This window comes from Apteryx rowi, unplaced genomic scaffold (assembly GCF_003343035.1).
Source record: "Apteryx rowi isolate R43461 unplaced genomic scaffold, aptRow1 scaffold_878, whole genome shotgun sequence".
NCBI classification, from domain to species: Eukaryota; Metazoa; Chordata; class Aves; order Apterygiformes; family Apterygidae; genus Apteryx; species Apteryx rowi.
The window spans coordinates 210373-235372 of record NW_020451180.1 but is presented as its reverse complement, the minus strand read 5'-3'; the positions used below and the strand labels follow the sequence as shown (position 1 = coordinate 235372).

General features: G+C 35.9%; 1 protein-coding gene across 5 annotated transcripts in view; it reads left to right on the top strand.

The window, feature by feature from the left end:
* FOXP2 (forkhead box P2) overlaps nucleotides 1-25000 on the top strand; it is a 64219-nt gene that overhangs the window by 31824 nt on the left and 7395 nt on the right. For all 5 annotated transcript variants that reach the window (XM_026090749.1, XM_026090750.1, XM_026090751.1 and 2 more), the window contains 2 exons: nucleotides 1280-1349; nucleotides 2186-2349. In XM_026090749.1, the coding sequence (XP_025946534.1) occupies nucleotides 1280-1349; nucleotides 2186-2349 (234 nt within the window). The remainder of the gene's footprint in view (nucleotides 1-1279; nucleotides 1350-2185; nucleotides 2350-25000) is intronic.

Genomic DNA, 25000 nt, shown 5'->3' with positions numbered 1-25000 from the left:
GCAAGTCCTCTGTGTACTACAACCTGACAGACAAAGCAAGCACTTATGTGGACAATACGTAGCAAGCTAATAGCTATGCTGGTGCATTCTCTTCAGTGAGCTAACATTTATTTCGTTTTTGTGGTAAATGTTATTTTCTGTACATTCCTTGCCTGCCTGACTTTCCCATATAGTTTGCTGCAGAGGAAAGCGATAATAGTTTTGTTTTTTCAGTATATTTCACCATATGTTTTTCATTTTAATTCCATCTACCATAAGTTCTTCTACCATATGTTAAAAATAGTCCTATGTACATATGTTGTCCATGTGTTAGAGTTTTAAATGAGCTTGTTTTTACTGTAAACCGTTGACAGAAGTAGGGAGTTGTTCAAGGTCATTTTGGAATATAGGTATCATACCCTACAGTACTGACCTCAAAAATATCTTCTTGATGAGGGTGGTATTCATGAGAAGCCTTCACAGGAGGACCTTTGGCTTGCTTACTGCCCTACTTTCAGATTAATCCCATGACTGGTTCTGTGGATGCTTTTTATTCCTTGAGAGTATATAATTAGTTTTGATAAAACCATTCAGAATACCAAAGGTGCAGAGAAAAGCTGGAGGTTTATCTTTGCAGGAAAGAATTCTGTTTCTATAATGGATCTGTTTGTAAACAGCCACCCCACTGACCTCTGACATCATCCTAGGCCTTTAATTTTATTGAAAATATAATTCTATGTGGTATAGCATATAGTATTTCTAGACTATTTTAAATGCCGTGTGTTTAACTTGCTGGAAACTAATTGATCCGCTGTGTTGTTTATTTACAATTATTCATTTCTACATTGATGTTTGGTCATGGTTTCTCGGCAGCGAAGAGTAACATCTTATTATTCAGCACCTTAGAGTAGTTGTATATAATATAATCAAATTTGTGTCAGTGTTAGTTCAGAACACAAAAAAAAAAACAAATGACCCGGCAATTGTAACTGGGGGAGGCGTTCTCCAAAGTTTGAAGCCATCTTTGTCAAATTCATTCAGGAAGGTTAGAGCCCTTCCGGTTCGCGACTGAGCTGCTCTGCAGAGCAAAATTCCACGTGGGTCAAATTACGAAGCATTTGTTTTTGTGCTATGAGTAAATCACTGTGCTCTGGTGGATTGAACCCCTTCATCCCCAACTTCATTTCATTTTTCCTTTTAAATCTCTGGTCTTCTGAGCTGAAAAACCAATGCATTAATCCAATGAGCCAGCCAGGATTTCTGCGTGCTTTCTAAACTTTGAAAAATCATTTATTTTCAGAAGCCCAACGTTAGTGAAAAACATACCCACCAGCTTAGGCTATGGAGCAGCTCTTAATGCAAGCTTGCAGGTAAAAATACTAAATTACTCTTTCCTTGCACATATTCATTATGTTCTTACATGTGACATGTTTTATTTCCTGTGCTATTATGGTATACAGTTACCTGTATTTATGTTTATGTGGACATTATGGTCATTCTTAATAGTTGGGTTTATCATCCAAGTAAGTTGTATTACCTAGCACTGCAAGTACTAGTTCTTATTCATGCTACTTTTGATGTGAAGAAGCAAGAAGGACACCCTGTGGCAAAATCTGGAACACTCAGTTTTGCTGCAAATGTTAGATTGATAGAAGCTTTTGCAAATGCATGTGGATATGCATTAATATTTATCCAAGCTGTCATAAATGATTTCACATCATAGTGTTGGGGAACATGGTGCTCATGGCAAAAACTTTAAAGTTTAATTATAATACATAATTTTTATGCAAAAGAGGCAAATGTCAGGACTTTTTTATTTTGAGTTAAGTTCTGGTCATTTTTTAAAGTATAGCAGCTGCCTGCATTATAAAGGAGCCATACGTTGTGTGGAAGGGCATAGGGGTTAAATGTAATTCAAAGTCAAGAAATGATGTAAAACTAGAAAGTGCTAGGAATACTGTAACATAGTTTATAATGGAAAATAATGAAACTCACGTAAGAGAAACAGTAAACCCAAAACAGAGATGCTATTATATTTGGAACGTGAAAATAACTGGAAAAGCTACAAAAACCTTCTGACCACCTTTTCAGCTATCCAAAATGAGCAGCTTTGTGCATGTACATGCACAAAGTTGTGTGTGAACATATAAAAGTGGCCTATATGTTTATGGACTGAGAATTTTGTTTTTACTTTTCATTTTGCTAGGCTGCACTGGCAGAGAGTAGTTTACCATTGCTTAGTAACCCAGGATTGATAAATAACGCATCCAGTGGCTTACTGCAGGCAGTCCATGAAGATCTCAATGGTTCGCTGGATCACATTGACAGTAATGGAAATAGCAGTCCGGGCTGCTCTCCTCAGCCTCACATGTAAGTGCAGTTAGCATACTTTCAAGAAAAAAATGCCTTTCTCTAAGACACAATATTACTCAAAACTGCTTTGAAACATAGGTAAGTGAAACATCTGGGACTATGTGTTTGAAACCAAACATTTAAATAGATGTTGGTGCCTGCTTCTTTACTTACTGTGTAGTTACCATCCTTTGAGGTCCTTTGGTATAAGTTGTTTTTTTTTTTAATCTCTTCAATTTGCTTACAAGCACTGGATGTAACAGGAGGCTTGATCTCTCTCTGTGTGGTTATTTCCATCATTTCCACAGCTTGGTATGTAACATGTAGTCAGAAGGTTCATGTTGGAATTAGTTGCAATCTTAACTATGAGTCTCTAAACCATTTATGAACTGTAGTGGAGATATTGCCCATTTATATAAACCATAAAATGCAAAGTTTAACTGTTGCCCACAGTTTACATAGAAGCCAGTAAAGTGTAACTTTTTTGCCTGTCTTATAAATCAGTGTAATTACGTATTCAACTTTAATTACTGGTGCATCTGTATTGGCAAGGTTTATATGTTATATTTTATGCAAGACTACGATTTCTATTAATATTTAGCAGCTAACTATATCATTAATTACTCTAAAATCTTTCCCCTACCATCTTTTTAATGGAGCTGAGAGAGTGGAAGTATTAAAAATTGATGTATTGTGGATTTCAGAAATGTGTCTGAAGCTTTAGAAATGCCTGGCCTTAATCAGTGGTGTCAAATGTGGCAGTTTCTTGTTTAGTAAATAGTAAAACATGTATCTTGGAGGTATTGTTTCCCAGGTTATTTATATAATAATTAGCAGTGTGATATCTAAGCAGGCTTAGATTTATGTTTACTGTAGGATGATTTTTAATGTATATATACAATTCTCAGGTTTTTTTCTGTATTTAACATAGCTGATCCGATTTGCCTTTTTTATTCAATTTTCTCTTTCACATTTTTAATGTTCATTTTAATTTCTAGAGTGGGATATTTAGGAATAATAGTAAATGAGAGCAAACTCTGTTTTTACTTCTGTTCTGGTGTCTGGAGAATCCATTTCTATCTGACCTTTTTTGGAGAAATATTTTACCAAGTTTTTCATTTGTTTGGCATGTTCATATATTCATGATCATATAGAAATGTTTATTGTCATTCATTTAATTGTTTTATTATACATTTATTCTGTTTTCCTTTGAAAATAATACACTGTGAACATTAATGTATTTTATCAGGTTCCAAACCATTACTTTTTCAAAATGGAAAAATTTGTCTTTTGGAAGTGTCTTTAGATGTATTAAATAATACAAAAGAAGTAATAAAACTTGAAGTAGAAAGAACATGAATATATGCTCTTGAGAGTAACACTACTCTAAAACAAGTAAAGTGAGCAATCAGACAAAAGTTTTTATATCCCATGCTTTATGCTATCAACCATGCAGTGGGTAGCTTGAGGCCTTTTACTTTTAGCAGTTCTCCTGAGTATGCTAATGCTCTCTTCCTGTATAAAATGCCAAGACAATAAAACTTTAAAGAGCAAACAAGAGTTAGATCATGTGTGTTAAAAACAGCTACTTTACAGAAAAGAATGACACTTGCTATTAAAGTTGTTTTGTAACTGTTTGGCAGATATGTTTACATATACTGTGCGCTGTCTGACATACTGCTGGATAAACTGAGATATCTATGCATATGATTATGTAGATATGGCTGCATTGTATAGTTATGTTTATGGCTAAGAAATTGCATATTGTAGCAATTCTTGTCTATAAAAAAGGCAAATGATTTGAGTTACATCTCAACTCAGTATTCAGTCTTCCTCTCTCATTTATAGGATATGCACATAGTTAGTCGTTTGTCAAAAATTGGCAGTTTCAGGACTTGCTGTGGTGACTCTTTTGAAACTTATGACTACAAGTTGCTTAGTACCTGATAGACTGAAGCAACAGAATGCAAATGTACTGAGATCCCACTGGAGAAAGGGGCTATGCTCTTTCATATTTTGCACCTAATTTAGTGTCATATTACTGGGCTGCTATCAGACCATGAACTGTCAGCCCAAAGCTATAGGCTATGACTAGAGATCTGCTCACTTGGGAAGTTTTTGCCTTTTGCTCACTGAGGGAACAGAGAGTATGAAAAAGGGAATGCAGTCTACAAGGAAGTCTGAAAAGTCAGCAAAGTGAGAGGGTTGTGCAGGAGGCAGAGGACAAAGGAAGAGAGGGGGCCTCTTCCTTGCCTCCATGTCCATACAAGTGCACTTTGTTTTTGATTGGTGCAAGAGCATTAGCTAAAAAAAAAGAGAAAAGAACAGCATAGGGAAAGCATGACAGAAGTGAAGTAAATAAGGATTGTAGCAAAAAATGAAGAGAAATGAAATTTAAATTTCACATTTCTGACACAAATTATGTAATCCTGATTTTTTTTAATACAGAATAGTTGGTAAACTAGAAATAATTTCTATTTTACTGCTACCATCTGCTTACTTGCATCTCCTGCAGAAAGTTCACCCAGGAAGTCTGGGTGCTTCTCCCCTAGACAAGTGTTCTTCATGATGATAATTAGAGCACTTGCCTATAAAGTAGATGGGTCTATTAATCTTCAAGGAGATTAAACCTGCATCTCCTGTATCCAAGGAAAGTATACTAGCCACCATACCGTGAATACGCTGAGCAGTTACACTGTCTGTCATCTTGAAGCTGGAAAGCAGCCAGCAATGACAGAGGCAAGGTGTGAGGGGAACAGGCAAGAGGATGTGTACAATTTAGAAAGCAGAGCATTCAGTCAGGTAGGGGCTGGATTTGGGTTCTAGATCGAGCTTACCCAAATATTTATATGTTTGGTATTAGACCATCAGCGGGAAAACAGGAAAACAGTCCCAGTGGCCAGGCATCTCAGGCACATTTTTGTTAGAAGTGTATGGTGTATAGTTTTATCAGATAAATATATGATGATGGTACATTCATATTAACTTTTTTAGTAGCATAAATTTGTCAGATTATAAAAATTGCAAGTGCATGTTCAGTAGTCAATATTTCTTTGCTTTGAGCATGAGAACATTATCAAAGAAATGTCTGTTGTTGCAATACTTCATATTGAGTGTCAGAAAGTGGGGAAATTATTTCACATTTGGATTTGAACCTGGTTCTTCGCACTTGGTTTTCAGAAACAGTAATGAGAACAGTTATAGTGATCAGCTTATCCAATCTGTAGACAGGTTATCTAATGTAGGTGGGTAAATCAGCCCGCTTAAGAAACAGTCTCTGTTCATTGACTAGAGAGATGCAGCAGGTATACAACTTCAACTAAATGTCCAACATTTAAATGGGTATTAAGTGAAGTGAATCTCAGTCAGTGTATTTACGGCATTGGCACTTTAAAAGCTTTCCACTTTTGCTTGGGTAATGATATATAATCTGCTGCATTTCTTATTCTTCTTAGACGTAGCAAATACATAGTGGTCTCTGTTGAAAATACTGAGGTAAGTTTTAGGTGATCAGTATAACCATGACCTGTTAGTTAAGAAATTTAATATGCTAATAATTACATATGGCATCTGAAATTTTCTGCTGCCTTCCCAGGTTCCATTTCCAATCTGATGAAAAATGATAAATCAGTGGTCTTGAAGCATTCCACTAGTGGGATCCCAAATCCTAGATTTACCTTCTCTGTTTCAACAATAGTAAATCCAAGTTCTGCCTTTGTTTAGTCTTCAAATCCAGTTCCTGGTAGGTTTACTTGTGGACCATAAGTGCTCCCCTGACATAAATCTTCACTGAGAAAATACATTACTCATTGTGGGCATATGTTCTGTGTCACTGTGGGCACATGTTCATATGTTCTGTACAAAATTCCACGTTCCTCTAATGTGTCAAACAATTATCTTTTCATTTAAATCAACACTTAACACTGTTTCTTCCTTCCTTTTTTGAACTTGGAATACTTCTCCAGAATTACTGTAAGTTTTAGCTGATAAGCTACAAGTTTCAGATTAATAGCAGCACAGACAGCAGAGGGTTATGACATTTTGTATATTAAAATATCATTATTTATGCAAAACTAGATGCTGCTTATCTTTCATAAAAATTATTAGTTTGTAGCCCCTACTGTTTCTGAAAGTAAATGGACCAACATATTGATGCAAAGAATACTACTGTTCTTGCCTTATTCTGCTGCCAAGCTGTGACTACTGATCCCCACCCCCCCGCCAAAAAAAAAAAAAAAAAAAAGATTTAAGAAAGACTGCAAAGAATGGAGAACTCTTCAAGTTTTTCTTGCTAACCAAGGTGACTGGCCAGAGGAAAGTCCCATTAGTCCCATACTGATGCAGCTACCATGGGATCAAAAGTAAACACAAAAGACTGGTTTGCTTAGTTAGCAGACATGTAAACTCATCAATTTTGGCATCTTAACTTTAAAAAAAAACAAAAAAAAAAACTCCTGGTCATCACATGATTGCCCACCAGAAAAAAAAGTTACGTTCAAGTATACAGCTGTAGCATAAAAAGCTACCCTTGCTGTAGCGGAGCCATGACCACTAGCAGCATATATGCAAGGTAAAAAAGCGTTGGTTTAAATCACAGATAGAAAAAGTACACATCTTTATGGTATAAATGTGGATTTGTAAAGTAAAAAAAGTCCATCCGAACAATTGTGTTAACCTAATTAACCTAATGGATATGGGAAACTGGAAAAAGTGTAAAACTTTCATAGTCCCTGAAGCAGTAATAACATTGGACAAGACATGCAATAATATTCAGGGATGGTAATGGTAGTGCATGCATTAGCAACGACACAACTTCTTTTTAACCTGTATGTCAGGGCTCGTATACTCCTGGAGAGTTTTGAAGGGATTTGAAAGTCAGTTCAATCAGAGCCAGTAAGTTTAAATTTGTAAATGAATGACAAGGATCATTATGAAGTCAGCTCCTATCTCCATTATAGTTGAAACAGTTACAGGTTCAATAGTTCTCTCAGCAAAAGGAAATAACAGGGCTGGAAGTGAAGTTCGACTATTTTTCTCCTCTGTCTGTATTTTTGTACTAGATTGATCACCCTGCAATGATTCTTGCAACTGGCATGGACCACTGTGGCTTGCTACCAGAACACTTTATGCATCTGTTGTGCACGTGTTCATATTTTGGCAAATTCATCATGTGAAATTCCATTTTACTTAACTGTATAAATTTGGGGAGAAAAAGTAGAATTTTAAACTGCAAAGCTGTCCATAGCAATTGAGGAAACAAGAAGAAATTAGTCAGCAGAAAACTTTGAGGACTGTATTCTTGACATAGGGAATCATGGAGTGGTTATGCCGTTCTGTTAAAACTCATGGCTGCTCATTTAGTAAGGAGTGGGAGGAGTTCACATAGCAGATGGGGAAGTTAAATATTCTTCTGATGAGGTTTTGTGGAAGGACAATGTCATCGTGTACTCTCCATGTTCATACTTCATGAGAATGAAGACTGATGACAACAGCACTAATGTAGTCCCAATGGATATATTAAAATAATCTTAACAAAATGTTCTTAACAGCAAATCCAGAATCCTGGAGATAATGAATTTCATACTGTTTTCTAGAATTTTAATCATTAAATGCTTTTTTTAAAGTACAATGAAAAACAGAAGCAAGTCTTAAAAGAGTCACTTTTTTCCTATAACCAGCCACGTTTATGACTCTCTGTGTTTAGAGCTGCTATAATGCTGTACTCTGTTTTGAAGACTGGAATTGTTTGAAGCTGCATGTCAAGACATGTATATATCCTAAGCTGTTTAAAGCTGTTTCTAAAAAATGTTGTGTCAGGTTGTTATGAGAAAGAAGAAATTTTGCCCAAATGAACAAGAATAAGAGAGAATCTGAGATAAATTAGAAAAAAAAAGAACAATTCCTGTGTAGTCCTTCGTCTTCAGTTCTGTCTGTGAAAGGACGAGTTCCAACCATGTGTGGTTTCCATCCCCATTTCCTTTGTATTCTGCTGTCGTTCCCAACCCTACTTCTTTACCTTTCCCACTCTTGCCCTGACTGGATCATTTCTCTTTGCACTTCTATCTGCATAATCATCAAACTTGTTATTTTTTTCAAACTTTTTTATCTTTAAATTTTATTCCCAGAGGCAACTGTGATTATTCTGCTCTAAGATCATTTACTTTTGAGGTGCTTCAGTTTGAAAGCATTCCATTGTCAGGTCGTTCCCATATCTGATTATTCCAGTCCCCCACTGTTAAGCTTTCACACCACTTACAGTAGGTTATCTATCATTCCAGTTTTAATCCCTTTCATTCCCTTGTTTCTTTAACTTCATAATGTTCCAATCCCCTGTCTTTCCTTCTTTTTTTTTNTTTTTGTTATCATTGCATTGTCCCATTTCATGATCTCTTTGCATTTACCCTGGAGGCTTGTTCAGTTCTAGGAGGCTGCAGTGATCCAAGTCTCTCATTCATTGTACAAGGCTTGACATAGAGTATAAGAAAATAAAGTCTGGAAGTACATCAATTAACATGGATGTAACAAGCATTATTAAATAGGTGAGAAGCATGTAATTGAGCTGACAAAGTTAGTAGCAATTGCAGCATTTCTGGATATCCTTGTTCATCAAAAATGTTTCACCTAATCACCTGATATTTTAATGCCTGTTGGAAATTTCATTTCACATATTTTTATTCATAAACCTAACATAAGGGGGGGAAGATAATGGGCAAAGAGACTTTGTGGCAACAGTTGATTTTTATTTTTATATGAAAAGAGTAACAGCTAAGAAACATAGGATCTTTTGTCTGAACATATTCCAATAGAAAGAAACTCCATTGAGAGAAAAAGCAGTGAAATAATTTTGGCTTTGCTTGAAACTGTAAAGCATCTGAAAGTGACAGGCAAATCCAGTCATTCAATATTTTATCATATTGTTTTCTTACCATTAAAAATTTTTGCTATCTTTACTGATTTTATCGATCATTCTACAGTAAACTCCTTTGAGTTGTGACTATGCCTCCCCACTGGTCATTCACAGCCAGTCATATGTGGACACTAATATAAAAGTATGCAATGATGTTTTGATTAATAATACATTTCACCATTCCCATTGACATAGCTTTTCACTAAATTTTTATATTCTTCTATTTTTTTGAGATTGTATTGCTTTACTTTTCAGTTCATTTATTCTCTGTATTTTGCTTCTGATCATCAATTTTCTTATCTTTCAAGATGGATGTTCCAGTCCTTTATCATTTCCTCTTTAGCTTCTTAAATGTTACATGTTCTTACTTTGGATCAATAGTTGCTATTTCTTCTTTACATTATTCCAGCCCCAATTGTTGTGCTTTTACAGTTCATTCCCAACGCTCTTGACAAAAAGATCACTCCAGAGATACAGTGCCTTCAGCTGCCTTCAGCTGAAACATGTCAGATCCCCACAGCATGGCTTGTAGACGTTTGTAGGCTCCTGTGGGGTTTCACAGAATCTTTTTGGATGCTGTCTTGCTGCAGACTTTGTGGCACTGCTGTTACGAATTCTCAGTGTATGGGCAAGGTATTTACGCTTGTCACATAAAGAGTCTGTATAAGAAAATGCAGCATCCTCAATAGTTTTACAGACGTTTAAAATGTGTTTGAAGTTGTGCACCCAAATTTTCTCTGCAAAGTGGTTGGGTACTTATACATCTAGTACATAGGAGATTCCTGTCTTTGTACAACAGTAAAACTGAGATGATAGTAGTGCCATTAACAATACATTTCTAAAACAGCTTATATATTTCTAAAACTGCTTATATACTTATAAATGTTATCAACCTTTGATGATTGCCTTTGGATTTAGAGTAGATGTAACACTATAAGCAAAAGTTTTTGAAAGTGGACTCCTTCTCTCTAGATAATATATATTTTGGGGGGAGGGGGTACATGTGTCCAAAATGTGTCCTTAGATTTATATATCATGTAAATAACCAAATAAAGTTTTACAATAATATCCAGTTGGTACTGTTTATACCAGTAATTTAATATTGGTTTAGATAATGACCAGTAAGGAGAGAGCCACTGAAAAATCATTATTTTGGAAACGGGTAATTCTATTATTTAGTCTTTAGAATTGGTTGAAAACTCTAGGCACTTCACAAATTTTAAAAGGCTAAAAATTTTCATGCCCAATTTTTCTTTAATGAGTTTATAGAAAGGCTTCATCTCAATGTGAAATTGCATGTGTAGAGCACATTAAAGTAATCAAATTTCAAGATGACTAGAGGCATGAATATACATAGTGAAGACCATGTACAAAAGCACCGTTCACAATCTTCTGGCAAAGTGCAGTTAGGAAAACGTTCTTTTGTCATCTAACAGCAGTCTATGATTTAAAACAGTGTTGGCAAGGCTTACACGTAGTACAGACCCCAATGTAGTCTCTGTTAGGGTTACTGCCGCAGTACTTCTCAGATTTTTTAATGGTTTTCTTCAACTAAACAACTCCATTAAATGTATTTCTTAAATTAGACTGAACAAATCAAGTAGCGATCCTCCTTTACCCAGGTTTACCAAGTTCATTTGTTCCCTCATACCCATTACTGATGATGTTGCAGAACTTTTGCATGATCATGACCTCTCGCTAATCTTTTTCAATGACTTATATAAGCTTCTGATTGATATGGTTAAGGGAAAATGTTTTCCTGATGCAGTATTACGTTGTGATAATAGTACTCTTGGTAATTAGGGACTTCCCCCAACTTAATTTTTATTTCTTTCCCTATTTCCTCTCTCTTTGCTTCATTCCTTGCAAACTTGTCATTATCAAACATCATAGCTGAAAAATGTTCTCTGAGTTTTAATCTTCCCTTGTGCTAAGAACGCAGGAAATAGGACTTGTTGTAGGCTGCCATTTCATACAATTCCTTACTTAAAATAATCTTGCTCCATCTCAGATTTGAAGGCCTTTGCAGAACTTCATTCTTTTGATGATTAGAAGTCATATTCCCATTTCCAGACTAAATACATTCCTATTTAGTTTTATCAATTTATCTTCTAGCTTATACAGTCTTTTTCATTCTTCCTGTTTATTTCTCAAATGTGTGGAAACTTTCAATCTTCATTTTTGTAGGCTAAACAAGCTGTTTCTGATACAGTAGACTGTCTAGTCTCCTCATCTTTCTAGCAGTCATTCCATAACACTGCTTAATTTGGGTTTATGTTATGTGCAGGTGTTAAAAGAATTGTTTGCAATATTCCAGGCATAGTCTTATATAATGTGTTTCTTTGTTTACCTCTCTTTTATGCCCCAAAAAAGTCTTCTAGTGCTCTCTTTGTTAATGAAAAATTTAGCAAAATTGTTGTGGTTTATTATTATAGGACAATATTAGCGGATGGACTGGGGGGCCTATTGTGATAAATGCTGTACAAAGGTAAAACAAAAAAACCACCTTATACACACACACACACACACACACACACACACACAAACACACTTACAAGCTTTAGTTAGTGACTGAACTGCTTAGTTTTGAAAAATATCTTTAGATGCAATTTGAACGAAAGCTGTATATTACTTGAATACTTTGTTCAGTGAAGTGTTTGACACAGTCAAGTTGGCGTTAGACTGATCTTTTTATTTAATATACCTACAGTGAAACCATGCACTGGTAATGGTGAAATACCTTGAGATAAGCACCCATCAAGTATAGTGTTCTGTTACTGTGCATGTTCTTTTATTTATGTCATCTTGAAAGGAATGATTATGCTTTTATATCCAACTGGAGTTGCTGTAATTACAATTTCAAACATATATTTTTTATTTTGTAGTTGGATATTTACAGATGCTGTAATGAACAAGGTATTGCACTGTGGATATTTCATTAGGCTGGAACATACCACTGTGTGAAGCAGAAGTCTGGGTTAACCACCAGCCAAAATATGCTAAGAGGCAGGATATATTAACCTAGGCTCCTTGATTTCTCAGATACTCCCTAATCAACTCAGTCTGCAGGTAGAAAGCACTTGTGTTTTCTTGCCGAGGCCTTGTGTATATGCCCTATTTTTCAGCCATGTGTTCTTCTTCACGTCCAAACCTTAAATTTGTAAAAGCATAAGAATGGGAGGAGGATGTAAGCCTTTGGAAGGCATGATTAGTTTTCAGATATTGTTAACAATTTGTTGAAATGTTCTGAGAAAAGTTGGAACAAGTTTAAAGCATTACGTGTAAGGTGTAAATATGAGGTGGTGGTGATTGGATAGGCAGTCATTCTTAAGAAAAGACGCTAGGAATTGTAGTAGATCACTAACAGGATATGTGCTCACAAAGGTATGTGGCTTTGAAAGCATACTTGGATGCATAAACAGGAACGTTGTATGTAAAAGTAATATTTCTACTCCGGCCAGTTCTTCTGATAAGGCTTCAACTGGAGAATGCCTTGGACAGCACAATTCAAAAATGGTGTGACAAATTTAGAGAAAGTCCAGGGGAACAAGAGTGATGGAAGAAAAAATCTCATGGCTTATATTTAGGGTGATCAGTCCTGAGCCACATATAACTCTCAAAGAATACAAGTAGGTTGGAACTGCATCATATGCCAAACAGAAGAGCTGTGGGAGCAAGTGACTTGGCCACATCATTTTGGGACTTATTTGTATGCTGTCATCCTTCAAGAGAAGATGGGATCAATGGACAATTGAAACTTCTAGCTGTAAACTGTTCTCCTCCCCTTGGCTTTGCATGATATGTCAGTAATACAGAAGAGAGATGGGCCTCTTCTGAAAACTAAGGACTAAAAATATTATATTTGTTAGTTGAGAAGAGAGAAACTGAGAGTGGAGATGATGACAGTCTTCAGAAAGCTGGTGCAGAGAAGATGGGAATGAACTTGTCCATGTCCATTGGGAATGGGGCAAGAAATAATTGATTAATATTTCAGCAAGCAGGGGTTAGGTAGGCACTGGAAAAAAGGAAAACTTTCTGACTGGAAAATAATTAAGTGCTGGAATAGATACTTAGACTGGAACCTCTGTTACTGGAGGCTTCTAAGAACAAATTAGAGAAGCATCTGTCAGGAGTGGTTTAGGTATAAATGATCCCACTTTGGGGAAGAGGGGAGCAGATGAAGGCACAGAGGCTATATGACCTCCTGAGATCCCTTCCAACCCTATTTTCTGTGATTCTTACGATGAATCTGAAAAAGTTGAGGTTTTTTCAGGTATGCCATTTCTCACTGGATGCTAGCTGAGATTGTCCGAGTCCATTTACTTTGTAATCTGGAACAGCTGTCATAGCTAAATATCTTTAAGCACTATTACTTTTAAAATTGAATGAACCTTGGCCTTGAAGAAAAATATATCGTGAGTATAAGATTTAGCTAATGCAAGAAATGTCAGCTAGGGCTCAGTGCAGACAGTCCTACACAGGTCAGTTTGACCCATTTGTCTCTGCCGAGTGTGCCGTACAGTTCTACTTGTTAAATGCTGTCATCAACTATTCAGCAAAAAGCAGATTGAAGGGCTGGCCATTCCCCAGAGTTGTCCTAGCAGGCAAAACTAGTCATCACTTCAATTCCTAGCACTTAAACATTGAAAAAATAAAATAAAAAGCAATGCTCCAAGAAACTTAGCATAGGAAAAGGAAACGTATTGGTAACATCACATGGAAAGTTTTTAAATACACCCGTCAAACATACCTGTGAATTAACATTTTCAGTAAAGAATTGTTCCAGGGAAAGAAAAATTTTACTAGGCCTGTTTGTAAGTGCAATGCTATTTAATCCCTTGTTGCTGGATCAGAACCAAATTTTTAGGTGCAAAGGTGGAAAAATGTTGATGATTAGCTTATGAAATCTGACAGAAATGTGCTGGAAATGTTAGTAAAAGGAAATTATTTTTAGCATTGTTGTCCCATGCTATCTATGTGATTACCTATATGCTTCCCAAGATATCAGAGTCTTTACAGATGTAAAAATTTTCAGCAGAAATAGAAAAAAGCTTTATGTAGCCTGTATGTATATTGTGGTGTATGAAAATTCATATAGTGCAGTCCAAATTTTTCCTCAGCTTTTCCTGGATCCTTGAATAGCTTTCCAATTTTTGCATAGAGAACATTTACCTACTCTACTCACCAAATAGCACTGAGATATTTAGCTGTTGCTGTTAAGTTTCTGTATAAAAGAATCAATTTTTAAAACTTCCTAACCATTAGATATTATTGAGCATGCCCAATTCATAGCCTCTTTTCATATGCTGTGCTGTTTTCTGGCTTGGTTTTTGGATGTTTCTTCAACAACCTAAAAAGTATTCAGACCCTCAAATCTCTGGTACTTTGTCATTTTTCTTTCAATTTTTATCTTAAAAATTCCTGTGCTCTTTCTGCCTAATCCTTCCATTTGTTTAACATGTTAACTTTTGACGTTTGAATTACATGCAGTTGAGGATTTGAAAGACTTAGAGGCCTGTGCCCTAAGCTAATTTCTAGTCAAGTTTCTACTTTTTTGTGGTTATATCACAGAAAAAATGCATTTGTTTAGGCACCAAAGGGAGCAAGCCAATGTCAGGGCTGAGAATTTTAGTAACAGTCACTAGAATCAGAAAAATTGAGGTCATCTTCTTAATCAGAACTTGATTCCAAAAAATTCAGATCCCTTAAGAAGGGCTAATTGTGCCTCATTTGAAATTTAAAGAAAATGTATTGCTAGTATGTCAGTTTTCCAGTAAAATCTTTTCTTTAACTATAGTTGAAAGATTTCATATGATTGTTTTGCAGTGAGTATTTTTAACTTTCACAGCTGAAAATATTTCAATGCCTATTTATTGCCTTGGCATTTTCTTGTCAGGTTAAAAAACATTCATAAAGACCTGGTCATTAATGTAATAATGTATCAATGTAATAATTTAAGAAATAAATATGTAAGTTTTTTCATCACCCATTTTTTATGAAAGATATCTAGGATTTGGGGGGGGGGGTTGCTTAAAGGGAAATGAAGTTTTCATGAGGGCATCAACAAATCTGTCAATTACTTAATTTCCTTACTCTAACTTTTCTTTAGCAGTAGCGCTATGTATTTGTATCATAAAGAGAAATTAGAAGTGGGATGACTGTAGTGATAAAATGATCACACAAGATGCTGTAATAGATTCGATGACTTTTAATTATGAGTTATTAATTATAAGAAGTGTGAGCATTTGTCTTTTGTCTTTTTTCCTATGTTTTCCTTATTTGCCTATTTCTAGCATACCACTTTTAGTCATATTTGCCACTGCTTCTTCTGTGTTGACTTCAATGGCAGCTAGATAAAATCTATCCAAAGCACTCCTATCATATTTAATGTTTCCTCCTACAGATATGTTTACCATGCCATAGGTCATCTTTGTTGTTTGTCTCTTGGTTTCTGCTATATTGCTTTTAAGATGAGTGAGTAATAACTGAAAAGTAATCAAGTATTGAACACAATAGTTGAAGTAAGGGCATACCACAAGTATATAAGTGTGTTTTATATTATTTTCACTATCACTGTTCTCTCCCAGGTTAGTTTAACACACTGGTTTTTGACCTTTTAAGCAGAGAGGTTACTGAAATATTTAGCATAATACATTTTCCTGATTGGCTACAGTAAAAAGATACACAAGGGTAGTTTATTTTCTTTCTTGTATTTGTCTAAATTAAATTGATCTGCCATGGATTGTCAGGTACATAGCTATGTTCGTTTTGTCAAAATTCACTTTAGATATGACTAATCTAATATATTGTGCTGTTACCTCTCTTTATATCTTCTTTTGGGGTATTTATTAATAATTACATTCAAAGTATCAATCAAGTAGAGAATCTTGGAAAATTCTCACTGTTAGCCTTCGTTCATGTTATGAAATAAGTGTTTGCTCTTCCTTCATCTAACTAGTTTTATCAGTGGCAGAACTTTCATTCCAAGAAATCATTTGTCTTTGTGTCTTTGGCTTTCCCTTATTCTTCATTCTGACTTCAGATCACTCCCAGTCACTCTTAATTCCCCTCTGATATTTCTTGTGGCTGCTTACAGCCCTATTTCTCAATTTTATTTCTTAAAATCTCTTTTTTTTCCCAGATAAGACAAAGAATTCTCCCAGATCTGAAATCTTTTTATAAAATCTTTGAAAATTTTTACAGTCTTAGCAGTCTACAAGATTAGCAAAATTAAAAAAATCTGGAACCTTTTTATTTGTGCAGTACAAGCAAGAAAATGACTTCTCTGTTATGGCAGGAATAATTGGGAATGCCCTGTTACCCAATTAGTTTGTAAGTGATTTTTCAACCTTTTTTTTTTTTTAATAAAAATGTAAAGTCTTAATATTCCCTGCTGTGTTCCCCTAAATTCCAAAAGATATAAATAATTTTCTTTTGGGGGGAGATTTTTGGCATCAAAGCATTAAATTGCCTTCTTAATCCTTTAGTCCTCCTTTTCAGACACTCTGTATTGCTTATGACATATTCTTTTCTTTAAAATAACACTATATGGTCACTTAATTCAAATTTTCAGGAAACAATGTGTATCTTCTGGCTGTCCCCCTCAACTCCCATATTACAGGTACATCACCACTCAGAGTAGCTTTTTTCTGCTGTGTTCATGATAGATCTTCATGTCTATTAGTAGTTGTTCTTGCCTTTTGCTCTGGGCTTCCATTTGCCACACCTTGGTAGCATATGGTGTTCCCTGATTTCTCCTGGGATATAAGGATTTCCTGGGACCTGTCCTGTTTAACATATTTATCAGTGCCCTGGAGGATGGAGAGCATTCTCAAGTTTGCAGATGACACCAAACTGGGGGGGAACGGTTGATGTGCTTATGGGCTGCCATTGAGAGGGACCTGGACAGACCAGAACTGGGTCAACAGGAACTTTATGAAATGCTAAATCTTACACCTGGGAAGAAAATGTCTTGCAATGATGCAGGCTGGAGACTGCCCACCTGGGGAGCAGCTTTGCTGAGAAGGCCCTGGGGATCTTGGCAGAAACATGAGGCAGCAGGGTGCCCTGGCATCTAAGGCCAGCAGCATCCTGGCCTGTATTTAGGGGAGCACAGGCAGTAGATTGATGGAAGTGATTATCCCTGTCTACTCAGCAATCATTAGACCACATCTAGAATACTGTGTCCAGTTTTGTGCCCTCAAATACAAGAAAGTCATCAGTAAACTGGAGAAAATTCAGCAGAGGCCACCAAGATGGTCGGTGGCAGAAGCACTTGCCCTGTGAGGAGGGGCTGAGCCTGGGCTTGTTCAGCCTGGAGGAGAGGTGGCTTCGGGGGGACCTAGCAGCAGCCTGCCAGTACATAGGACAAGGTTATTGAGAAGAAGGATCCAGACTCTTCACTTTGGTGCATGTTGATAGGCTGAGGGACAACAGGCATAAGATAAAACAAGGTTCAGAGGTTCAGAATGGATATAAAGAGAACTTCTTCCCCATGAGGACAGTCAAGCAGTGGAACAGGTTGCCCCAGGACATTGTGCAGTTTCCATCCTTGGAGGCTTTCAAGACCAGTCTGAAGCAACCTGATCTGAGCTTGCATCTGAGCCTGCTTTCGGGAGGAGGTTGGCCTAGAGACCTCCTGAGGTTCTTTCCAACCTGAGTTACCCTATGATCCTAGAGTATGTCTCCCTAAAGACTAAACAATGGGAGAGTGAGCAGAAGGAAATTCTTAGCAACATGCTCGAGGAAAAAGATGCTCTGGATTTTGTGTTACAGATGCCAGTAAAATCGTATCAGGTGCTCACTGAAGGGATGGATATTACAAATAGCAACAACTGATTTTACATCTTTGTAGAGTGTAACAAAAGAAAAGTTGAATGTAAAAGACCAGTCTTGTGCAGCTGCTAATGATGGGTTTTGTGTTTTATTTATTTATTTATTTATTTTTCCCAAGGGACTCACCTTTTATCTTAAAATGATAAGGGGAAGATACGAAGAGCACTGGTTTCTTTTGCAGTGACTGATAACTCCTAATATAAATATAAACACCTAATATAATATAAATAGGAAATCAAGTCTCTAGTCTTGCAGTTTGTAAAAACAGTGATAGATTTACCCAAACTCATTCTTGCTCTCATCCTACCTGACACGCCAGAGGCACCATGTGACCACTGATCATCAGTGAATCGTCAGTTATTCTAGTGCACTTGTCTCATATCTGCTATTAGAGTCTGCAGATGCGTCCGCCATGCTGCCAGCCAGAGCTGTTGCATTTCCTTTCCCTCTTAGTACCAAGTCAGTGCAACTCCCAGCTCCACCATAGTAAGCTTGAACTCCCTTGTGATGAGTCAGACAGAAACAAAAAGAAATCTGTCTTGAAGTTATTCCTTGTGCCCCCACACGGCAATTGAGTGAAGGCTGCTGTTTTCCTTTTTCTCCTCAATACGGCTCTCAGATGGCCCAGGCTGGAAGGGTTGTCATTCAAAAGTAACAGGTTGGAAAAGCACATCAAGACAAGCCCCCACTGAGAAGCAGTGCTTTTCCAGGCGTGAAATTTCCAGTCTTCTTCCAACAGGATGTTGTTGCTTTGTCCCCTCCTCACTGCAATGAGGTGACGTACCCACAGCCGCATGACAGGAGGATGGAACAATAGAACCTTCCTCCTGTTCTTGCTTGAAGCTAGAGATTTACATACAGGCATTATTTTATCTAGAAATAATAGCGCTTCTTCAGCATTTCATTATATGTGATAAATACGTGGGGGAAGTGATTCCTGGTGCTCAAGGAAAAATAATAATGGATTCTGTGACAGTTGTAGCATTACTGAATTTGTATTTAATTACTCATCTAATATGCTTTCTTCCCTTTCTCAATATTTGGATTAGTAACTCCATAAATGGCTATACATATGCACGTCAATAAACAGTTCACCTCTACTTAAGAAATATAATTTTTTATAATAGCATGAAATTGTAAAGAGACAAAATAATATATTGAAGTAGTTGTGTTAAAATACTGTAGGATTTGTCTCCATCTGTTTGCCGAGGCACTACTAGTCTGGTCTACTAGAAAAAAAAAAGCCAAACAAACCAATTAATACATCTGTACAATAGTGATAATATTTTTCACCAAATATTTTTGGTGAAATAAATGTTTCCTTAGTCTAAAGACTAAGTCTAAAGACTAAAGTCTAAAGAATTTCACAGCTTTAAAAATAAGTCAAACAACAAAGTTTTAAATAATATGTGTTTCAACAGGTTAAGTTGGGAAAATATTTTATAAAATGTTTGATGTTAATACAGAAAAGTCTTTAGAAAGTGAAGATGCTTGAGATAAAGATTGAAAATGTTCTTCAAACACTAAAATATAGCAATATGCAGAAAGAATTACTTCAGCTACAGTATTCTATGTGCTTTAATAGTCTGCCCTGTTGACTTGGATTTACGAAATTTCAGACTTCTACAGGTTGAAGAATTCTGTATCTATGCCTCTTTTAGTATCTTCTCTCAAAGCGTACACAGAACACTATATGTCACTGAAACAAAATCGTACTTGTGGTTCAGGATGCCTACAGCATGAAAGAATTGAGGCTAGTGTCAGCAGTAAGTATAAATGGAAACAGAAATTGCAGGTGTCTAACATTAAAGGTTACACTGGAAATGTGGAACTGTATCAAGTTGTCCCATCATTTAGTTTGGGAGAAGGTTAAAGTTCTTTGGGAGCTACTTAATTTTATATTTTTTCTAACTTTTAAAAACCTCTATTACTTTAACAAGCAAACAAAACCTTAGAAGAAATAATTAGCATAGTTTCTCATACCACATATGTTCAGTCCCAAAGATTCCCTTGGGAGAACTTTTTCTTCTGCTCAGCTCCAGAAGCTTTGTCATTCTTATATACCTCTACAAGAAATCACCAGGAAAACCAGTGCATCAATAGTATCAAAATCATAGTTGCATAGGAAATAAGCTTGGGAGGGATTTCAAGACGTTATCTAATTTGTTGTCCTTAGTGCTATTGGATACCAATGTAAGAAACTCCCTAGTGTTACTGGGTGCGTAAGTCACCATAGCAATACAAAATACTTCCAGCTGCAATGTAGGAAAAAAAAAAAAAAGCCCTGGATTTTAGACTGACTATTGTAACCCCCTATATGGAATAAAAATGCACTGAAAAATCTTCAAAAATTACATGACTTGCTGCAGACCATATGCTTGGCTACAAAACTCTCACAAACACGTTGTCCTAGGCAGCTTTTCTCTCCTGATGTGTACTACCTCTTCAATACAAAGCCAAAGGCAGAGTCTTTTTTCAATGCCTGTCATTACATTGACTTAACTGTCTGAGAAATTACATCTCTCTCTTGATCATGACATCCCACAGCACTTTTCCTTACCTGATTTTGCCAGGACATTTAAGATTCTGAATGTTCAGAGGACTCTTAGGTGAACTATAGAATTTGTTCCACTAAGAATCTTGGAGAGATTGTAGAGCTATCCCTGCTGCTTTCCAAATTAAATACACAACCCTTTTTTGTTAACTTTGCTTTCTTTTTTCTTTTTTGTTTTCTTTTTCTGTTCCTTTTCTTTTTTTTAAAACATATCCAGATGAGAAATAAGCTAAGCTAGTTGAAAGAAATACAGAGAAACTAAAATTGTTAATTGTCTGTTTTGGTAGAAGGGAAGCATTCAGGTTCTCTTTAGAAACTCAATGCCTATTGTTATTGTTATAAAGGCATTGTCTGACTTCAAATTTTTTCCAAGGAAAATAGTATTTTCTATTCAAAATCTGGAATGAGCACATGGATTTCTACTAAACCAATCCAAACCTAGTTGGAATTACTTATATTTTGTTGTCCTGCCTTCTTATTGCTGTTTTGCTGGGTTCAGTATTGCCTTACATTAAAACTGATGTGACTTGAAACCTCTGTAGAAAACATACTATCCATAATTGAGAATATTGTATCAAGTATCTTTTCTCCTTGTTGACACCAGCTCAACTCAATTTAATTAAGAAGTCATGTACTCAGTTATAGGATCTGCTTGTTTTATTGTCAGCAGCAGCACACATTCTACTGTTTAAAAGTTGAATGTAACACTTGTTTTGCTGCCATTGCCTTGATTTTAACAGGATTTTAGTATTATATTATACTATTATACTGAACAAATTTTCCCAAGGCTCAGGCTAAACTTGTGCAAAACTCAAAGACGAGTTCACCTTGTATCAGACACATTACTATAGGCTTTGGGAATTTGGCTTCATTTCTAAATATTTGGAAGTTACTTTATACAGTCCTTCCTGGTATATATTTATCCCTCAGCTGCCTGTCCTGTTATCTTTCTTTTTCCTTTGAAGCCTCAAAAGCCCTCTCCAGCAGCCTGCAAACAGTCTTCATGAGGCCTCCATAAGTGTCCAGCAACTGTTACCTGTCTCCTGGCACCTGGCAGTTGTTCCGGTTAAATGTTATAAATGATGATGTCCTTAAGGATATAGTATACAACTGAAGATATGAGGACTGGAAGTTGTAGTATGCCAGTGTCCAGAAGAGAGAGAAAAATCTCAGTGTATCTGTAAAGCACACTGAAAACCCTTATAGCATGCAGAAGAGTGAATGTTTGAGGCAGCCGTGGAGACAGAGGAACTTCATGTTATGTGAACTATGAGAAAGGAAAAAGTAATGCATTGAGGTGAGCTGGCAGCTCTACAACTCATTAGAATCCTTCTTTTATATTAGAAAGACCTCTTCTTTTATATTAGAAAGACCTCTCACAGGGAGTTTAATTTTGAAAGTGATGGGGTACAAGAAAAATTCTCTCTTGTAACAGCAGATCCACCAATTTTAAAGGAGCTGACCCATGGAAATGACTATACTCATTTACTTATATCTTTACCAGAAAGCTCTTTGAAGTAATTCTGCATTGCCGTATTTTATTTTGTTACTGCTGGAGGCATCTCTTCACATCCTCTGTGTTACAGTATGTTGTTAGTCTTGAGCTCGGTTAGAGGTATAGTTTGGCAGCACTTGTTTAATATGACACAGGTATTTTGATGAGGATATTTGGACATGACATAGTAACAATAGAGCGTTGAACAAAAAAGGAAGGAAACAACTTTATGTCATCATCCCTTTGTCCTACCAAATAATCAGCGATGACTTAGCTAATTTTTCACAGATGTACGTCTAACCTGCTCATAAAGGCCTCAAACGATGGGGACTCCAAGGCTCTCCAAGCAACCTGATTACACTTCACTGTCTGTACTATTTTTTAATTCCAGTGTCTGACCTGAGTTTTCCTTGCAGTAATCTAAGACCATCCCTCTTTGTTTATTATCTTTTGCTTATTTGTTATCACGTTATCCTGTTAAACCAGGTAAAAGAGAACATACTTCCTTCATCCTTCCTTCAAATGACAATATTGTCTAAACTTCTATCTTGTTTTTCTCCAGTATCCCACATATTTGAAACTAATCCTCTTCACCAATGTGCTTGTATTTTCTCTCATTTTGCTGTCATCTGTCAAATTAAAACCATGTTCTCTATCCTCCATGTCAATAATAAAAATACTGACTCATTCTGGACCTAGGATTGGACCATCAATGAACCACACTAATCTTAGTTAAAATTTAGATTTCAATTATATAATAGATAAATAAGGTTCCATCAGAAGTCAGAAATCAATAAGCTATGAACTGTTATTAGGCTTTGAGTATTATAGCTGTTAATGAAAAGACATGACATATGTGTTTATTTCTTCAGAATTTATGTTTAAATACTCAGCAATTCACATGGGCATTTGTCCCCTGTATACTGCTCCCACTTTATACCAAAGTGATAGTGCAGAATTTTACAAATAAATGTATTTAAATATATATATGTTAAATATATATGTATGTATGTTTTCATATTAGTTGCATAATACAACATACCAGTCTCAATATTTTGCCTTCTATATACAATAAATATCTTGGGATGTATCATTCTTATACTGAAAATCTTCAAAATAAGAAAATTTTAAGCAACTAAAAAGATAGGTGCTCAAATCCAATTTTACTTATGGTAAAAAAAGTGGGGTTTTTTTGTTTTCATATATGTTTTTTATGTAGTCCTGGGACTTCCTTCTCAGGATGCACTTAAGAAAATATTAGAAATGTAAGATCCTTTAAATCACGTACCAGCATGCCTCAACTTTGCCTCAACTTTGATTCCAAACTACAAATTCTAAAGTTGAGAGAAATGTTAGTTTCAAGAGCTTATGTGTTGCTAATCCTTTTGTTTAGGTTTCCGGAAAGAGGTATCAGTATGTCAGGGTTTTCTGTAAGATGTGCTCCTAGGCTACCGGCAAAAAAAAAGCTTTTTTTTTTTTTTTTTGCATAGAGAACTGAACTGCTTGATTTTGATCTTGATTTACTGTTGATCTGGAGGAAAGTATAGTTGACAAAATAAAAATTTTTGTATCCTCATTAATCACCTAAGCTATAAGGTGTTCCGCAAATTACTGATCAAAATGATCTTTTAACTGTCTGAACAAAACAGGAGTTTCTTAAAACCTACAGCACAGGAAGAACTAATATCTTAAAATGTATAGTGCATTTTTAATGGATGTTTCTCGATGTCCTCCTTGTTTGTACAGTGGCTGCACTCCAACCACAAAAATGTAATAAAAACAACCTGGGCACCACCCTGAAGGAACTGAGCTCATTTGGGAAAAATAAAAGTTCTGTAGTCAGAATTTTATAAATGTGGCAAGGAAAGCAGAGCAATGAAGGTATCTGCTAGATACACAAGAGCACAAAATGCAGCCTCTTGGGAACAACATAAGGGACAGAATATCGTAATTAATACTCTTCCAGCATCATGTGGAGGTGATGAAGATGGCATCATATCATGATTAAAGACGTTGAGGACGTCCATCAAAAGCTCATAGTCATTTATAATTCTGAAGGAACAGTCTGAAATTTTAAGCTTAAATGCAGTTAAATGATTCTCTTCAATTCTTATTTATGTTTGAAAAAAAAATGAAGTAAAAAAACACATTTTCAAAAGGCCCTTATATCTCAAGACACACAAATACTTGTAATGCCTTAGAAAAGGATGAATAAAAGTCTTTTTAATCTGGGTTTTCTTACCATTCCAGAAGACGCTATTCAAGCATTTTTTAGTGATAAAAGTCATTTTAAATGACTAAAAGTAGCCTCACATCCCCTTGCACCATATCCTCCCCACAAATAAGAACAAATATAGTTAAAATTAGATGGAAACTAAAGCAACCTGTTGGCTCGGGCTTCTATTAGGTATATTCAAATTCTGTAAATTGTGACAAATACTGCCCTAACTGAGGTAGGAGCTGTGTGACCTCAGCTCACCTTAGGGTTTTCCAAATCTCATTTGTGTGCTTAGATATATTGCAGCAGTGAGACGTAAGAGATTAGGCTCAACCTGCATTTTTAATTCTTTACAGCAGGGTTAACTTTGCAAGGAGAATCAAGCAGTATGTCTTGTTCTTTATTATTTTATGATATTCACTATTAAAAAGTGAACTTGTTTTATCAATTACTGTGTATTGTGGCGTTGTTGGATACTAGTATTGTTTTCTCCTCTAGCTATAAGGAAGTCATGCATTGTAGCTGACTGGTAAATATTTGTTTAGTATGTTTTGTATCTTGTACCTGTAAGACAGTACCTGTATACAGTGAGACTAGTTACTGTTATAAACCTTATTTCCTTTTGTAAATTAAGAGCCTTACAGTGTTTATACCTACTTC